Here is an 18,656-nt window from a genome sequence, read left to right on the forward strand (position 1 = left end):
TAATGAGGTTTTTTTTTGTAATGTAAAACTTAATAACCTCCTGGCCTTATTATTTCCAGACACTCCCAATTCTTACATCTACAGAATCAAAATAGTGCCTTTAATGAGTGACATGAGGATGTCCTCAGATCTCAGACAGAAATGGAACAAGTAATGTCAATACCACTTGCTGTGTATATTTACTGTCCCCTTACATTCCGTTATTGAAGAGCAGCACATCTCTGGTCACGCTAAGTACACTGAGAGAATTAGAACTTAGAGGTGGCTGCATTTAATTGCTGGGAGAAGGCACTCTGTAAAGTTTGAGAAATGTTAGAGATTTCCCAAAGCCTTTACTAGAAGTGTGACACCTTCATGAGAAACAGGAAAGAATTTGATTCCAGGTCACACAGCAAGTTAGTAGCAAAGCTAAGACAAGAACCTAGATTTATTGACTCCTTTCACCTGATTATCACATTTGGAGGCCTCCTTATTGTTAGGGCTGGTAAAATATTACCTCAAATTCGTATAGCTTTTAGTGCCACATTAAGTTCTACGTGTACGATCTCTCCTTTTGGCCCATTTGTGTGCTGGGGACAATAAATGCAATTGTTCTCCCTTTGAGGATAAGAAGATTGCAACTCAAGAAGACACAAGGTAGTCTATAACAGAGTCAAGACCAGAAACCAATTCTCCCAATTCCCTCTCCATGGCTGTTTCCACCATGCTATCCTGCTTGTCTAGCGCCTGAACTGGAAAATGAGTGAAAGACACCACAGTTTAAAAGACAGCTCATTAAAAATAAATAATTACATATATTGTAGGCACAGACATGAAATACTCTCTGTCCCCTCTCCTTCTAACAACATAAATGCTAAACCGAGTTCTCTAGTTTTGCACAAATCCTCAGCAATTAAAACTTTGCACTGTTTGGGAGCTACTTTTCTAACAAATGTATCCTTATCAAATTGAAACAAAATTTTAAATACATGAAATAGAAGGGAAAAAACTCCCTGTAGTCCTCCCTTATTTCTGGCCCACATTTATCTCTATTTTCATGACTGAGTTTCTCAAGCCAGGGACCACGGCCGAAGACTATTTGAAACAACAAGTATTCCAAAGAACACGTAACAGGCTAGTGGGTGGAGCACGCAGCACCCCGGGGAGCGGATGACCTGAGTTCCAGACTTGGTCCCCTCCAGGCTCCATCCCGGTGTTGCCCTAAGAAGCCACCTAAACTTCAGGTGGTTTTGTTCACTGCAAAATGAGGGGACTGGGTCAGTACACGGAGATGAATTTAAACGTGAGACTGTACTCACGCTTTGCATATTTAAATCTATAAATGTAAATTTAAAACCATACTTGTATATATCATTACGTTGACTCGTCAGAAATCGCGTCCTCCTCCCCGTCCCTGAGACAGGGGGCCTGGTTCGGCGGACCCGGGCGGGGCTGGCAGAGCTCGGCAGAAACCCGTGGGCGGACTGACAAGCTAACAGAGGGCCAGCCCGTGGGACTTGACCCCGCGTCCCCCGCGCTCCCTGCCCTTCCTAACTCCCGGGCGGCCCCGCGCGCCGCCGTGCGCTCCGCGGCCCCGCCACCTGCTCCCGGCAGCCAATGGGGCGCGCGGGGGGGCGGCCGGGGCGGGGTGAGGCTACAAAAGGCCGCGCACCGGGACACCCTGCTGCGGGCGCGCTCTCGGGGCACTCGGAAGGAGGTGGCCGAGCGCTGAGAACAGTCGACTTGTGGACCAAGCGGGCGCGAGACGATGCTGCGGGTGCGGTGTCTGCGCGGCGGGAGCCGCGGCGCCGAAGCGGTGCACTACATCGGGTCTCGGGTGCGTGCGCCGCCGCCTCATCGGGCGGCCGCGTGCTCTCTTCCCCGTCTCCTTCCTTGGCTTTCCCCCGCCGGCCTTGCACGACCCTGTCCTTTCTGGGCCCCCTTGGAAGCTCGTCTTCAGGAGCCTTTGCCGGCTGCCGGAAGCTTGGCGGTGTCCCAGGGGAAGGGGGCGTGCGTTGGGGCCACACCCAGTGGGCACAGCTGCGGTCTGCGCGCCTCGGGCTGCGTTGGCAGTCAGCGCGGGGGGCGCCGCCCTCCCCAGCCGGAGGGGGCGAGGGCGACAAGCAACACCGATTAGTGAAAAAGGGCGGCCTTTTGGCGGCTCATCGCTATGGGTGGGCAGAGAGTTGGGCATGCGTGTACCGTGGATGGACTGGAGAAGGGGCGAAGTGGGACTCGGGGACGGAGGGGGAGCGAGCAGGCTCATTCCAAGTGTAACGTGGAGTCCTGAGTAGCGAGAGGAGTTGGAGCGAATTCGGTCTGTACCCAGATTTCTGCCCGGTCCTGCCCTCCGCTTCCCTGGTATGGAAGCACGCGCCTGCAGCAAACCCTCTCTAGCTCCTGGGACAGGAATAGCCAGGCAGTTTGGTTTCCCCCAGCAATTGGCTTCAGAACAGCTGTCACTCCCTCCTGCTTTTTAGTCTCCACCCTGGCTTCCCTCCTGTCTCCTTCCTAAGGCTTTTCACAGAACCGGATAGAGATTTGTGGGGTTGAGGTTTGCCCAGTGTATGCGGGACTCTCCCTGCTCTAGAGTTTATGGGCTCTACATTTTCAAAAGCCTTTCTTTGAAGTTCTTAGATCTCCTTCCTAGTTGTTTAAGTTTGTACCGGGGTTAGTTAATCCTTATCTTGGCTAGGGTACTGTGGACCATCTGTAAAATAAGCCCATGGCACTTGGTCACTCTCTCATAATTGCAGTGCCAAATAATGTGAAGTGTGTGTCAGTGAGGACAAATTGGTGGTTTGAAGCTGATTATTCTGAAAGATAAAGCCATTTAAAATGCTTCTGTATTTTCATTTGCGTGGGGCGGGGGGAGAGGATCCTAACACTAGTAACCTTTGGTACTGAAAGGGACAGGAGGCTCCCTCCCCCAGCTGGACTTGGCAGGGAGATCCGGAGCCACTGTCTGTAGTTTTCTGGGAAGAAGGGTGACCCATCATCTGCAGAAAACTTGCTTAAGGCTTGATTGCAGAAAACCATTCCGAGATATAAATGGGGGTGTATGGTCTTTGGGGACTAAATCTTCTCAGAAGTTTTAAAGAGTTATACCAATTAACATAATAGATAAAAAGATAATGTATAAATAAACACAAAAGTAAAATCTGTAACCCCACTACCCACCTATCCACTAACATCTCGGTTTACATTCTCCTAAAAGATTTTAAATGCCTGGCTGTGTTATCCTGGGTTTTCATCCCACCTCTACTTCCCCCTCCCCCAAGTACTGTGCAGGACCACACAATAATCTTTTCTTTGTTCTTGGAAGCTTGGAAGAACTGTAACAGGATGGGTGCAGCGAACTTTCCAGAGCACCCAGGCAGCTACGGCTTCCTCCCGGAATTCCTGTGCAGCTGACGACAAGGCCACTGATCCTCTGCCCAAGGACTGCCCTGTCTCCTCTTACAACGAATGGGACCCCTTAGAGGAAGTGATAGTGGGCAGAGCAGAAAATGCCTGTGTTCCACCATTCACTGTGGAGGTGAAGGTAAAGCCGGGGTTTCACATGTCTGAGCGGGTTCATTCCTCATGGTCTGCAGTCTGGCTTCTGCTCCCACTCTCCTCTGTAACTGCGTTCACTTTAGCTTACCCAAGACCACCCAGATCCAGTGGCTGATGATATCTTACTTGGCATCTCTGCAGTATTTGACACTATCTACACCAATGATTACTCCCTCCTTCAGGTTTGGGGAGACCGTTTCGGGGGGTGGGGGGGATATTAGTTCTTTCACTATTCCTCACATCTTCCTTTACGGTCTGTAATGTTGGGCTGAACAGAATTTCACTGTAGCTGTTCTCATAGTTTCCTCCCACCCCTCCACTCTGGTCCAGATCTCTCTCCTGAATTCTGTCCATATGAACACGTTAAATTCCTTGCTGGATATTGCCACTGGACCTCAGACATGGCACATTTGAGTTCAGCTGCGAGCCACTCTGCAAAACTGGGACGTTCTTCATTCCTTCCTTTCAGTTTTTGGCATTCCTATTTATTCAAGCTAAAACTTTTATTTATTTCTCCTTCAGTCACATCCTCCACATCCATTCTCCAAGATCGAACAAGTCTTTTATCAAAATGAACCTTACCTCCATCCCTCTGCTACTGCCTTAGGTCAGGATCTCATCTACTGCCTGGACTACTGCAGTTAACTCCTAACTGGTCTCCCCTATTTGCTGTACTCTCTAAACCACCTCTAGCTTCTAACAGAGTAATTTTTTAAAACCCAAATTCAATATTGTTACTCATCTGCTCCTATCAATCCTCTATTTTGCTAGCCTCTCTCCTCTAATAATTTCACCCAGGTTTCAGCAGACTTTATAAGATAACCATATAAACAGCCAAATTAGACTACTACCAAACAAGCCTCAGGCCTTTGCTCCCACCTAGAAGTCTCCCACCTACCCTCCTGCACCCCTTTTGTCTGCAGTTTAAACCTCCCCCTCCTCCTACCACCTAGTTCCAGTGGCACCTCCCACAAAGCCTTCCAGGACTTCCCTGGTAACAAGTAATATCTTCCTTTTTTTAAACTCTTAGTGCTCTTTATCTGTAATATTTTTATGACCAGAGTCTCTGTGGGCTGGTATTCCGGTTATATACTGCATAAGGGTTCCATCCACACTTCAGATGCAGCTTAAGCTTCCATTAATAATGGGTTACAAATATATCTTCAGTGTACTTAAATTCTTCCTGAATATTAACATTTTTATTTGTAATGTGGGTTGAGGAAATAAGTTCTGTTACATCACTGTCATCATCATCAGAAATGTTGCCTACCTTGTATCAGGGCTCCAGAGTTATTAGCACAAAAGAACTTGCTTTCCATCTGGAGAGGTATGATGTTTATTACGTAGAAATGAAGACTAATACTAAGTATCTTATGGCAACTAGCGCAAGGCAGTTGAATTCAAATACCAGGAGAGCTAAGGGAAAAGCAATGACCAAATGCTGGATAGTTAGGAAGTCTTCTTCCTAAACGAAGAAAATAATTCTTGAGTTAGACCTTGAAGAGAAGGTAATAGAAAAAGTCATAACTTCTTCTAGTTGTTCTGAAACTACCTTTGGTTTTGATATTTGAAATTTGATGAACAGATTAATTTATGTATCATCCACATGTTTTAAAAAGGCACGATCTTTTAAGTCTTTTCTTGAAAGGAAGTCTCATCCCCTAACCACTTTAATTGGGTGGAATTAAATTTCAAATTCAGGCAATAGTTTATCCTTCTATTTGTCTTTAGAATAACTGACTTTTATATCATGTGATCTTACAGAATCAGAATTCTAAGACATTATTTTGAGTTCTTTGTCACTTGATCTCTGATTTTAGATTTTGAAATTTCATGGACTTTTGGAAGGTGCCAGGCTGAAGTCAGGAGATCAAGATTGAATTAGGTATTTGATAAAAGCTTATTAGCTAATCTCAGTTAATCAGCTATTTGACCTTGTGATCTTGATTCCACAAATTTCTGGGCCTCACTAAAATGAAGATATTAAGAGGGTTGCTATCTACCTAATGAGATTAAATAGGAAGGTAAAAGGTTACATGTTACTTATTTTTAAAGGACAAAACTACAACTCATTATAGTTGTATGGATGCAGTTTGCCAAGTGTGTTGAGGGTATAATGATTGTAGATAATAGTAGCTTAAGCAGTATTGATTTCATTCATTTGTCTGGTTATTTCTGCTTTATGACACATAAGAAACTAGGTATCGAGGGAGAGGAAATTAAATCTAAGACATGCATGGCCAACTAGAAGGTCTTACCTTCTAGTTGGAGAAGAGTGACACAGATATATTAATCAGTTTGGGACCAATGAAATATAAAATAACGTAGTAAACCATTTATAGGCAGTTAGAGCATACGATATGTTGGAAGATGTAAGTGCTAGAAAAATTTTATGGGAATGAGGAACATAGTTGTCAGGAAGCACAATTTTTGAAAGCTATGTGGCTTTTTATTCTGCAAACATAGTGAATACTTTGCATCAAATATCTGCTTTTTGTTGTGCTTTTGTCTTTTTTTTCTAAAGCCCTTGATAAAAGGACCTTTTAAAAATACAAAGTCGAGTGGGATGAATTGGGAGATTGGGATTGACATATACACACTACTATATATAAAATAGATAACTAATGAGAATCTACTGTATAGCACAGGGAATTCTACTCAGTGCTCCGTGGTGATCTAAATGGGAAGGAAATCCAAAAAAGAGGGGATATATGTATACGTATAGCTGATTCACTTTACTGTACAGCAGAAACTAACACAACATTGTAAAGCAACTATACTCCGATAAAAATTAATAAAAAAAATACAAAGTCGATCAAGGTTAATGTAATATAAGTTTGCAGCTGGATAAATAATGTTTCTATTGAGATTTCCTAGCCTTCCAAAGACAGTATTTAAAATTCATTTGGCAAACACCCCTAAAGGATTTTAGGCTCTGAAAGACTATCAAGTTTCTAGGAATGCAGCTACGTGTCTGCAACAGATTATTAAAAACATCACATGCTAAGCATTTAATATAGTGTTTTCTTATCTTGCAGACACTTGGTAAATGATTGCTAACTTATTTAGCAGGGTTATAAAGGAAGTGTAAATAATTTCCAACTATCTCTTGGAAAATGTAGCCTGGCCTGATCATTCAGACTTTGTCCAACCTTAGCCAGAGTATGAACTATACAAGAGAATTCACACTTGTTCAAATAACTTTTTTCTCCCAGGAAAGTTTACTTTATATTTATCAAGCAAGCTTCACTCTGCACAAATAGTCACATGGGATACTTTGGAATGTGTCCAGTAAGAAAACATGGCTGTGCAGCAGAAACTATTTAACCCAGTGTTAAATTTTCAAAGACTTCTTGTCCCCTCGTGGGCTGTAAGAGATGTGCCTGGCATGAGAAGGAGGAAGTGGTGAATGGATGAGTAGTACCAGGATGTCTGAGGGGAATATAAAGAGTCGTTATTATCCTCTCCTCTGGTTGCTACTGCAGGACCTCCTAGGAGTACAAAACAATAGAGTGCTCTTGTTTTGTTTTGTTTTTTAAAAGAGTGGATTGATCTTAACAAGCAATCAAATTTTTAATTCTGATAACATTTTTCATGGGCCAGAAACTGAGCTTATCGTTTACCTATAGATCTTCAAAAATAAAGCAACTAACTGATCATTTAGACAGGGTTTGGCAAGGTTTTTCTTTACTGGGCCCGATAATAAATGTTTCAGGCTTTGCAGACCATAGGTCTCTGTCACAACTACTCCACTCTCAGCTCTGCCACTGTAGTGCAAAACCACCACAGGCAATATGTAAATGAGTATTTCTATGTTCCATAAAACTTTATTTGCAAAAACAGGCAGCAGTCCAGATTTGGCCCGTGGACTTTAGTTTGCCAGCCCCTGTTTTAGAGCTTCACTGGCATCTCCCTGTTTGCTGAAGACCTGTTTTTCAGATTCTTATTCCCTCCCCAGCAGGCTCAGCTGCAGCCTAATTGATGTGAACCTAGGTATTGAACTAACGAGAGGCAGGTCTGCTTCCATATGTTTGATATTTATCAAATAAATAAATATTGAGGTGAAAGTGGAAGTAGAGACATATAATCTGGAAAAGACATGGTCTTTGACATTAAAGAGCTAGACATCTAGATAGTCTATCTCATTACCCAGTTTCCCCTTCTTTATGGCACTTATCACTGTCTGAAGTTATCTGATTTATAATAATGGAAACCTTATCGGACATGATTAGGACTAGTGGTTGGTTAATCAATGATATAAGGAAACATTTTAAAAACACCTGCTTTAACACAGACCTACTAGAGAATGGACCTGAGGATACAGGGAGGGGGAAGGGTAAGCTGGGACAAAGTGAGAGAGTGGCATGGACACGTATACACTACCAAACGTAAAATAGATAGCTAGTGGGAAGCAGCCGCATAGCACAGGGAGCTCAGCTCGGTGCTTTGTGACCACCTAGAGGGGTGGGATAGGGAGGGTGGGAGGGAGGGAGATGCAAGAGGGGAGAGATATGGGAACATATGTATATGTATAACTGATTCACTTTGTTATAAAGCAGAAACTAACACACCACTGTAAAGCAATTATACTCCAATAAAGATGTTAAAAAAAAAAACTTAAAACATATAAATGTACGTTGCTTTGCCAATCTTTTGATGAAGGTCCAAGGCTTTTTCTTAGCATTTGGATCTTCTGATTGGAATTCTGCTTTATGTGTCTTGATAAATTATATCCATGTGCGTCTCCTACATTTCCCAACGTAGTTTTTAATTTGACTGAGAACTTTGCACATGGAAAACAATCTGAATGAAGAATCCTTCCAGACTTTTCCACTTTTGAAAACCAGTCTTTTATAGTTGTTGTACCTACCCTAATTCAACAGTAATTTTTAGCAAATTGATTGAGCCTTTTTAAAGCATTCAACTGCTTTCCATTCAGTTGTCTTTTAAAATGTGTATAACCCTTGGACACTTTCTAAATGTTAAGATTTTTTTTTCAGCTACTTAAAAATTTGGGGATTTGCTTATCAAATCACTTCTTTTTATGGTGAAAGGACCTGAAGCACTATGAGAGCTTAGACGGATTGGGGAGAAGAGAGGTTGGTGGGGAGAGACACTTTGGCAGGGAAGTGTAGGAAGCACTAAAGGTAGACTTGCACCGCTGCACAGGTTTGCCAAGTGGTGATTCTGCTGAATGAGAAAATAATCAGTAATGGCTTTTTAAGAGAAACAAAGCATAGTTGAGAGTATGTCCCTAACCTTTAAGGGAGCAGTGTCCTATTTTCCTACAAAGTATCTTGAAGTGCTGTTTTTTAGACAGAATTCTGGGATGCCTGGGTAGCCCATGGTTTTATCTTCGTATAGGTGTGCTTTTATTCTCTTAAGCTATTTTGTTTGTTCTCTTATTTGATTTCATTGAGACTGTCTAATGGGAGCGTCCATGTCCTATTTTGTCTATGAAGCATGTAAAAACTGGCCCAAGAGCATTCCAAGTCCATGTGAGGGCAGACATGCTGTGTGTGGTAACGCACATGGTAAGATCTCAGGCAGAAGGAACAAAAGGTCTCAAAACATCCAGAGAATTTAGAGATCTTCATTCAACAAATACTGAGTGTCTTCCCACAGTCAGTGTGCTTGGTTCTGGGGATGAACACTGCACCAGGTGTGGTCTCAGTCTCAATTCCATTAAGTTATACAAGTAATTGTTCACAACCTATGAATCTATCTTGAGCTGTAATTTTTTCCTGTAAGTATTTCACTTACTTTCTTCTGGTTCTAGGCCAACACATATGAAAAGTACTGGACTTTTTACCAAAAGTATGGGGGCCATCATTTTCCCAAAGATCATTTGAAAAAGGCTGTTGCCGAAATTGAAGAAATGTGCAATATTTTAAAAATGGAAGGAGTGACAGTGAGGAGGCCTGACACCATTGACTGGTCCTTGAAGTATAAAACTCCTGATTTTGAGTCTACGGGTAAGTGATGTTGGATACTTTAACTGCTAGAGTCTTAATTTTTTTATTTCTCTCAATATGTAAGGAGAAAGCTCTGATTATTTCTCAGAGATCCCTTTGTTTTAATAATCCTTCAAAACTTTAAAGATTATTTAGGAACAGTTTGGTTCTTTTTGGTAAGACTTAGATGTACACATTCTAAACTCCATTGTAAATCTAGAATTTCCTTGAAAGAAGCAGTTTTTCTAAACTTCATGGGCATTTCCTTACATAAGACCAGTGGATTCCATTTAATTTTCCTCAAGAACAGAAATTAAAAGGGGAACAGAAACATTCCCATCTTATTTTTAACTGACACTGCTGCAGGATTGTTTTTGTGCCTGAGTTCAGTGTGTTCTTTTTTTTTTTTTTAAATATTTATTTATTTATTTATTTGGTTGTGCTGAGTCTTAGTTGTGGCAGGTGGGCTCCTTAATTGCGGAGTTCGGTGTGTTCTAATTTACAGTTGTAAGTGATCCTTGGCCCAATTTTCATCTTGTGGTACTGATATTCCCTGAAAAACTCTGTTAGGAGTTACAAAAGGTGAAAACTTGGTGGTTCAAGATCTCTTTGAACAAGAGATGCTTCTTTTTCTCTTTTCTTCTTCCTTTCTTTTCTTTTTTTTTTTTTCTGTTTGGCCTGGCTTCACCATCCCCACACAGAATTCATGTTAACAGTCTAGCATGTATCATTTAATATTTTTTCATTTGCGTATAATGATATACATATACACATATAGGTTTTCTGTAATTTTTATTTTTTTACCAAAGAATGAAATCACATTATATAGACTCTTCTGTCTTGGAAGTTAGCATCACTGAAGTTGCTCTGGAACCTTCTGGCCTGACAGGTTTATATGGTGCAATGCCTCGAGACATCCTGATAGTTGTGGGAAATGAGATTATCGAGGCTCCCATGGCCTGGCGTGCTCGCTTCTTTGAGTACCGCGCATACAGAGCAATTATCAAAGACTACTTCCGCCGCGGGGCCAAGTGGACAACAGCTCCTAAGCCCACAATGGCTGATGAGCTTTATGACCAGGTAAGTCCCCAATTATGGGAGAGCTTATTAGTGACTTTTCTAAATAATCCACAGAGACTGAGAGAGTCTCTGATACCTTGTATTTATTATGTATTTCAGAAGCTGAGATCACCTACTTTTCGAAAACTGATTGTTTTATGATGAAAATAAGAGTAAATGATAAGTGATAATAACAGTAATAATAATAGCTAACACTTACTGGTGTTTACCATGTGCCAGATCTTGAACTAAGTACTTTATTTACATCCTCAGTCCTGTTTATTTTTCACAACAACCCCATGAGGGAGTAGTTTCATTCCATTACAGGGAGGAAAACTTGTCTAAAGGCGCACAGCTATTCATTGGTGGAGACAGAACAGTCACTAGGCTGAACTCCAGCCTCTTCTAGAAAAAGAATTTGGTCTGTAGGCCATATTCACAGTGAAAGGAAGTATATGTCTCTTATTAGATCACTTACTATTTGATCACTTATAGAAGAATCAAAAAATGAAAATTTCTTTAAACCCTTTAGGGGTTTAAAGACAGAAGTAAGTAATGAATCTATTACCCAACCGCACACCCAATCAAATTTGGTAGGGGATGCATGGCATCGCATTTTGTGGTATGAGTTAGGCTCAGGGCCAACTTCCTTTTTCAAATGAACAGAATGACTTCATCTTGCAGATTTTCAATACTGTAGATAGACACACAAATCATTGTATGGGTCATGGAATGTTTTCAGTATCATTACTGCCTCTGTACCACTTGCTTCCAAGTTTGAGGAACTTGTCATGCCTAGTTTTTTTTTGTTGGTGGTTTGGTTTATTTTGGTTTGCTTAGCATGGGCCTACATCTTCCCATGCATGTTTCAGTCTAGAACAGGGCAGTAGTATTTCAGGAAATGATGATGTTGAACTAATTTTCTTAGTAATGAAGCCCCTATCAGTCATCTCCTCATGAACCAAGGCATTGTGTGTGTTCATTCTTGTTCCAATTAGGATTACCCCATCCATTCTGTAGAAGACAGACACAAATTGGCTGCTCAGGGAAAGTTTGTGACGACTGAGTTCGAGCCATGCTTTGATGCTGCTGACTTCATTCGAGCTGGAAGAGACATCTTTGCACAGAGAAGCCAGGTTGATAAAGGCTACCTGGGAAATTTCTCACTTTATTATTATATTTTAAATTTCTGAAATTAAAATATTTTCATCCTATTTTTAGTTATCTGAACATACAACCAAATGTTTATAGGTTTATGTCTCCTTTTTTATTTTCAGGTGACAAACTACATGGGCATTGAATGGATGCGTAAGCATCTCGCTCCAGACTACAGAGTACATATCATCTCCTTTAAAGACCCCAATCCGATGCACATTGATGCCACCTTCAATATCATTGGGCCCGGTCTTGTGCTTTCCAATCCTGACCGACCATGTCACCAGGTAGGGGAGTTCTTAGGACTCTGGAAAATCAATAGATTTCGGCAACTGAAGGAATTGCCACTATTATTTTAAGCACTCCCGTGATTCCTAATGGTTCTAAATGACAGATTCAGCAATGCTCACATTATTATGATCAAACATTGGATTGCTTATGTTATATTTACTACAAGATGTCCAACACTCAGAAATATACACTATAGCCGTGATAATTAGTGTAGTGTCATCAGACTGACTTTGGCTGCTTGCTGCTGTCAGAGCCTCAAGTTTGTGTGTATGTGTGTGTTTTTATTGAACAGAGTGGTATTATCTCATAACTTGCAGCCGAGGTTCCTCAGCAGATGAATTGCAAACAAGATGCTCTCTGCATGTCTGGGGTAACACCACTAGGTAGTGGGTGTCTTCTTCCCTCTCCAGTGGGGCCCCCTTCAGCCAGGCCCACCCGGCAGGGGAGGGGCAGAACCACTGCACTGCAGCAGGTCTATCCCCCCTGCAGCCTCCTACTTCTGCCCGCTGCCCCCTACTTCCAGTTGGGCGGTGAGTGATTTTGTGTTATTTGCTGGGCTGCAGTGCGCCGTTGCAAAATTCACTATTTTACCACATCACTGTTCATTTCTAGTCTATATATTTAGACCCAATGACCAAGATTCCTTATTCACTTAATTTTAATTTATTTATATATAATTTATATAAATCAATTATATATATTATTAAATATTTATTTAATATAATTTATTGATATACTAAGTGGGTATGTGAACTAGGGATGGTTGGGTTATAATAGGTCACTAGGGACAGTTATGGTTCTTTGGGAGTATATTCCTAACATCTGTCTTTATACCATGGTCACAGATGCAAAGTGACAGACTATGAAGTGGATGGACTATGGGTTTGACATAGTCGTATTTTGTTTTCTTATAACTAAGTAATAGGAAATATTTTCATTTTCTTTAATGAGAATTTCTCAAGGAAAATATCTTTGTGGTCTTTTAAAATCTCTGAAACCTGTGAAAAGCACAAGAATAGTTTTAAAAGCTTTAACATTTCTGTTACTTTTTAACTTTAATCTGGCAATCTGAGGATTTTGTGTACATTTTAACTACGATTCAGACAAAATCATCCAAATGTTTTGAAATTTTAATTTTTTAATTTTGGCAGTTGAGAAGACAGCTTCTCAAAAAGAATTATTAATCATAAGGGCTATCAGAGACCAAGAATGATAAGAATAGTATCTATAGATTTAAGCCTCTTTGGGTTTGGGGGGTTTTTTTTTTTATTTTGGTCTTGCAGATTGATCTTTTCAAGAAAGCAGGATGGACCATAGTTACTCCTCCAATACCAGTCATCCCAGATGGTATGTTTACTTTTGTATACTCATAGCCTAAAATAATTACTTCAGTGGCCAAGAATCTTTCACTTATAGACAGCAGCCTGCATATTAGCAATTTAGAATATTTCCCTGGTAAGCAGTAAACTGGTGCTTGGCACTACGGGTACTAGAACAAGGCTGGACTTGTGTTCACAACCTCTCCTTCCATAGAAAATGAAAATGAAAGTACAGGAAAAATCAGTATAAAACAATATCACAGAAAGCAAGAAATGGCTTTTTAAAGACAACAAGATGAAATTCAAATGTGTAATGAGTATGGATTGATTCATAACATTTACAGATAGTCTTAAGATTAAAATTTTCACAGGGAAACTGAACTATTGAAAGAATTGAGCTGTCACTTGAATATTCTTCACTTCTGAATCCTTGCTTTAACCAAGAATAACAGCAGACATGATTTAACGGTTATTGCTATTTTTAGATCACCCACTCTGGATGTCATCCAAATGGCTTTCCATGAATGTCTTAATGCTAGATGAAAAGCGTGTTATGGTGGATGCCAACGAAGTCCCGATTCAAAAGATGTTTGAAAAGCTGGGTATGTACAATAAATGAAACATGTTCATATTCAAAAACATTAAATGAGAAGAAATGACATGCTAGGTCTGATGTATGATTTATCTAATTAAATTTCTGTTCCTTTTAGAAGCACCAAGTTATTATTTCATAGATGGACAATATATTTGTTTTCAACAATCACAACCTCAAAAGTTTGGAGATGCATCCCAGGCTCCTTAGACACCCCCTTAGCAATAAGTTTATCAATCTTCTGTGACTTCTCTAACTTCCTGGTGCCCAAGTGTGGAGAACTACCCCTTTGCAGATGAGCATATAGATGATTTGGCCCTTCGCCAAATAAGAAATTGTTGGGGTCCTTTAAAAGTAATTTAATTGTCATTACATATTTTAAAGGACGTATAAGGATACAGATATAGAAGTGACATATGTGTGATAAGCACTGTGAACAAAGTAATGAAATACAATAGAGGATGTCAGTAAATCATTTCAGCTTCCAACTAAAAAGCAGAACTGGTTATTACTTGGGTGGGAATTTGCTTATCGTGGTATTCAAAATTTAGACCAGTTATTCTATACTGAGAAAAGCGTTGAAAGAATTTTCATACGGCTATTATTAGGGTGCAGAAGTGTGTGTTTATCACTATCATTCTACTTGACATATCCTAAGTGTCAAATAAAGCCAGGCGGTACACTTGTTGAAATCAAATCATGTTTTGATTTATGTCTTATATTTCAGGTGTACTACTCAGAAGATATTGTTTGCCCCTTTGAAACATCCCTCTTTAATGAAGTATCAGTTTAAAAAGATTAGCCCATTAGTTTTAGATTGAGCCCAATCTAATGATTTCACCCCTAATGCTATCCCACTTTTTTTTTCGTGGCTTTTGTTAAATAAGCCAATTGCTTGGGTTCAGTTTCCTTGTCCATTAAGATTTTATTGTTTCTCAACTTAAAATATTATTAAGTACCAAATATTTGATTTATAATTTTGTTTTTAATAAAGTCTTTTTGAACATAGGAAACTTGTTAAAACAAATTAAATTCTCTCCAATTCAGGGTTAATATGGCTCTAGCCATCTGACTAAGATAGATATGTCTTTCTATCAGGAAACCCATGCTCATGGTTAAAAGCCCACTTCTTATCCCAAGCCCACTCCTGAACCCATGTCCAAACCCTATTTTTACTCTTCAAAGCCCTGCTCAGTCTTACTTTCTCATGAAAGGCTTTCCAGATGACTCATGCTGCCTTTCTAACTATACCAGTGGACCCTTTAGCAACTCTGTAGCTTAGCTTTCCTCTCAAAATAATGGATTCCTCGAGAGAGGAGAATAGATTTTCTTTTTAGAACCCCATTATGCCAAACACAACAGATTCTTCCAAAATACCATTGGTTGACTGGGCCATGTACATCATAACCATATTAATACAAATGGTGCTGGATTAAACTAATTGCCTGAGTAGCTTTGATACCTGTATGACCATACAACCCAGATGAGCTCTGTTCCATTGTTTCCTTTAGGTGGGCTGGTCAAGCTAATTGTGTTAGATAAACTCTGCTTATATGTGGGTAGGTAAAGTCAACTTTTCAGGTTGGCTAAATTATACTTTTCTTACTAAATTCACGTGGTAAATTAGAAACAGTCTGACAAAGTAGTTAAAGCATAATTCTAAAAGGCCTTGAAATTTTACTATTTGGATTGTTTCTGAACGTTTGTCAGATATATCCGCTCATGAAACCTGTTGACTTGTGAATAGTCAATAGAACAAAATAGACTTCAGAGTCTCTGCTGACTTTCTGGTGAAGGTTTTATATTAGCAGTGGAATAGATTAGATGAAATATAATTGATGAATAAAATTGAAAGACTATCCTGGGGTGGACTTAAGGGTTAGAACCACAGGATTCCTACCCATTTTTAGGCTCATTTCTATAGAAGAATCTTCATGTGAGTCCATCTAACTGACCACGTCTCTCTCTTTCCATGCAGGTATCAGTACCATTAAGGTTAACATTCGTAATGCCAATTCCCTGGGAGGAGGCTTCCACTGCTGGACCTGCGATGTCCGGCGCCGAGGCACCCTACAGTCCTACTTTGACTGACCAGGCCTGCTGGGGCTTGGGGCTTGGCCTCAAATAAACCTAGGAAGCTTAGGGATAAGGTTCATTCTCCTGCTTTAAAAAGTGCATGAACTGTAGTGCTTTATACAATCATATCCATAACAGGGGTCTTAAGCCTGGTTTATTTTTATTACTTTTCTTTGATAAAAGGAAAATAACCTGTGCTAGATCTTACTCTCTTCTCCTAAATATTTTACTGTTTGGCTTCAAGCATAAAAATTTGGTGAATGTCTACCAAAACAAAAAATCAGTCATTTGAGTAACTTGGCTACTAATATATTTAACCATCTACCTCTGTTTTTAATTTTCTTTCCAAAAGGCAGCTTGAAATGTTAGTCCTAATAGTCACTTTTTTTTCCTTTTTGCTAAACTTGTGAATGTTTGTATCACTTCTTTTTTCTAAATAAAAGACTCAGTATGTACACAGATGTTATAGAACCAGTAATTGTCTCTTTTCCTAATAAGGAATTTTGGTAATTTTTAATTTTTTGTTTTAAAAAATAACCTAGACTATGCAAACATTTAAGTGAATTTTCCATGAATATTTTTAATATTCTCATCTCAACATTGGTGATATTTGCTATTAAAAACCTTTTCATACAACTTACCTCATTTCAAGTGATTTATTTTAATCTCTTTTTTCTTCTCTGTCCAGAATTTTAGAGGAATATTTAGTGCAATAGGATATAACTATCAGTTCCAATTCCTAAAGTTTGATGTTCAGTATCTAATGGATACATTGCATCTTTGGTAATCTAAGATTTGTTTACAGATGTGCAAATTATTTAAAGCACAGACTTTAAAAGCATTAAAAAAAAAAACTAATGGAGGTAAAACCTACATGCGATGTGAAATAATTTTAATGTCAGATACGGTACATATATTTTTATTCTAATAAACTTTTGTGTTACAGAATGGGTTTTATTAGAGTTTGGCATCAGTCTAATCATTTTAAGCATAAGTAAATTATGGGAATATAGCTCTTGGAACAGTGTTCTAATGCTTTGAATTAATCAATATATTCACCTCCAGTAGATAAAAATTTAAACCTAATGCTTGTGTTCAGAAATGTTTAGCAGAGTCAGATTTTATTTATTAATTAATCCAATCAGTCAACAATATCTGAATGTCTTCTGAATATAAGGGACTAATCCTAGGCCCCAGAAGAGGAAAAAAGTCTCCATTCTCTAGATACTCAGTATTTTGACCCATGAAAAATCTGTGGGGTGGGGATGGGGGGAGGTGTGCTTTGAAGTGGTCATGGGTTTCGACCATGCCTTTGTAGCCTAGTGTATTTTTTCACACACCACAGAAATACCTGCCCATTCTACACTCGACTGAATCCTGCTTAAGAAACCTTACAATCATGTGGATTGGTGCACACTTAGAGGATATATTCCCGGGTCTAAATACTACTCTGCAATTCTATTACACACGCCTCCACATTCTCCTCAGTGGCTATTCCAAACCTTCACTTTGTTCTCTTATCATATTGTTTCATTTTTCACAGAGAAAATAGAGGCCGTCAGGTGTCAGTTCCGTCAGCTTTTCTGCTCCAATTCTCTATAGATTTACCTGCATTTGCATTCCCTGGTTAAATTCTCTCTCCTTGCCTGTACTAGCTAAGCTTCTAAAGAGAGAAGTCGGGTCTTCCTCTCATCACTCAACTGTACTTCTCAACGCTCTACAAAGACACTTCTCTCACTGCTGCAGAGAAAGAGGTGAACCTTTTGACCAGGTCTAATCCACACAACTGTCCTTAGATTCTAATCTTTCTCTTCTCTTTCAGGAACTGGCTTCATCAGTTATCATCTTTCTTATAACTCCAGCCTCTGTGTGTGTGTGTTTTCCCTCAGCGAACAGTCATGTTCAAAATAATCTTCAAAACAAAAACTATCCCTCTGGCAATGTCACTGTCCTTTAGAGCTCAGTTTCCAGAAAGAATACATCTACTGATATGTCCACTTTTTCACCTTTTATTTACTCTTCAATCTCTTGCTATCTGATTTGTACCTTATTGCTTCAGTGTACTGCTGAGAACCCTGACCCAAGTGTCATTTCCAGTGGACACAATTCAGGCCTTACAACCATTCCTTTGAATGTCTCTCCTCTTTTGGGTTTCTGAGATACCGCTTTCTCCCATCTCTTTTTGATTTTCAACCTCCTCCACTGGATTGTCTTCTTCCTCTGTTAAGGGTGGATGTCCACAGGGTACTTCCCTGGGGCCTATTCTTCTCTCCTGGATCCTCCCGGGTCATCTCGCCTGTGCACAGGTCTTCCCCTCTGCATATCCACCAGTAATTCCCAGAGGCTACGTGGGAGGGGAGGCCCTAAGCCTGGACCTTCTAGTCTAGGCCTGGCCCTGAGCCCCAGGTCCTGTTCCCAACTGTCTGTGGACATTATCTGGATGTGCAAAGGCATCACAGGCTCAACACTATCACAACTGACTCAGTTGGCCAAGCCATCCTGGACTCTTCCCTCTTCCTCATCTCATCGTGTCTCTTCCATTGGCCTTTTGCATGGTTATTAAATAAGACAATTACTTCAACAAAGATAGCTCAACTGAATGATTTAATAAAGTCTCTATTTTTAGATCCTTGGCACTGCTTGTGGGTGTCCCCTCTTGTCAAAGTTGTGGAG

At 40.1% G+C, this 18,656-nt stretch overlaps 1 protein-coding gene across 1 annotated transcript; it reads left to right on the forward strand.

Annotated features, from left to right (window-relative positions):
* Positions 1-1,639: 1,639 nt before the first annotated feature.
* On the forward strand, positions 1,640-16,623 carry GATM (glycine amidinotransferase). The gene is made up of 9 exons (XM_036842935.1): positions 1,640-1,816; positions 3,305-3,523; positions 9,317-9,512; positions 10,381-10,571; positions 11,549-11,686; positions 11,828-11,992; positions 13,280-13,343; positions 13,801-13,917; positions 15,886-16,623. Exons 1-9 carry the CDS (start codon positions 1,748-1,750, stop codon positions 15,996-15,998), a joined length of 1,272 nt encoding a protein of 423 aa, XP_036698830.1. The 5' UTR covers positions 1,640-1,747; the 3' UTR covers positions 15,999-16,623.
* The last annotated feature ends 2,033 nt before the right edge of the window (positions 16,624-18,656 follow it).

This window comes from Balaenoptera musculus, chromosome 2 (assembly GCF_009873245.2).
Source record: "Balaenoptera musculus isolate JJ_BM4_2016_0621 chromosome 2, mBalMus1.pri.v3, whole genome shotgun sequence".
Taxonomy (NCBI): Eukaryota; Metazoa; Chordata; class Mammalia; order Artiodactyla; family Balaenopteridae; genus Balaenoptera; species Balaenoptera musculus.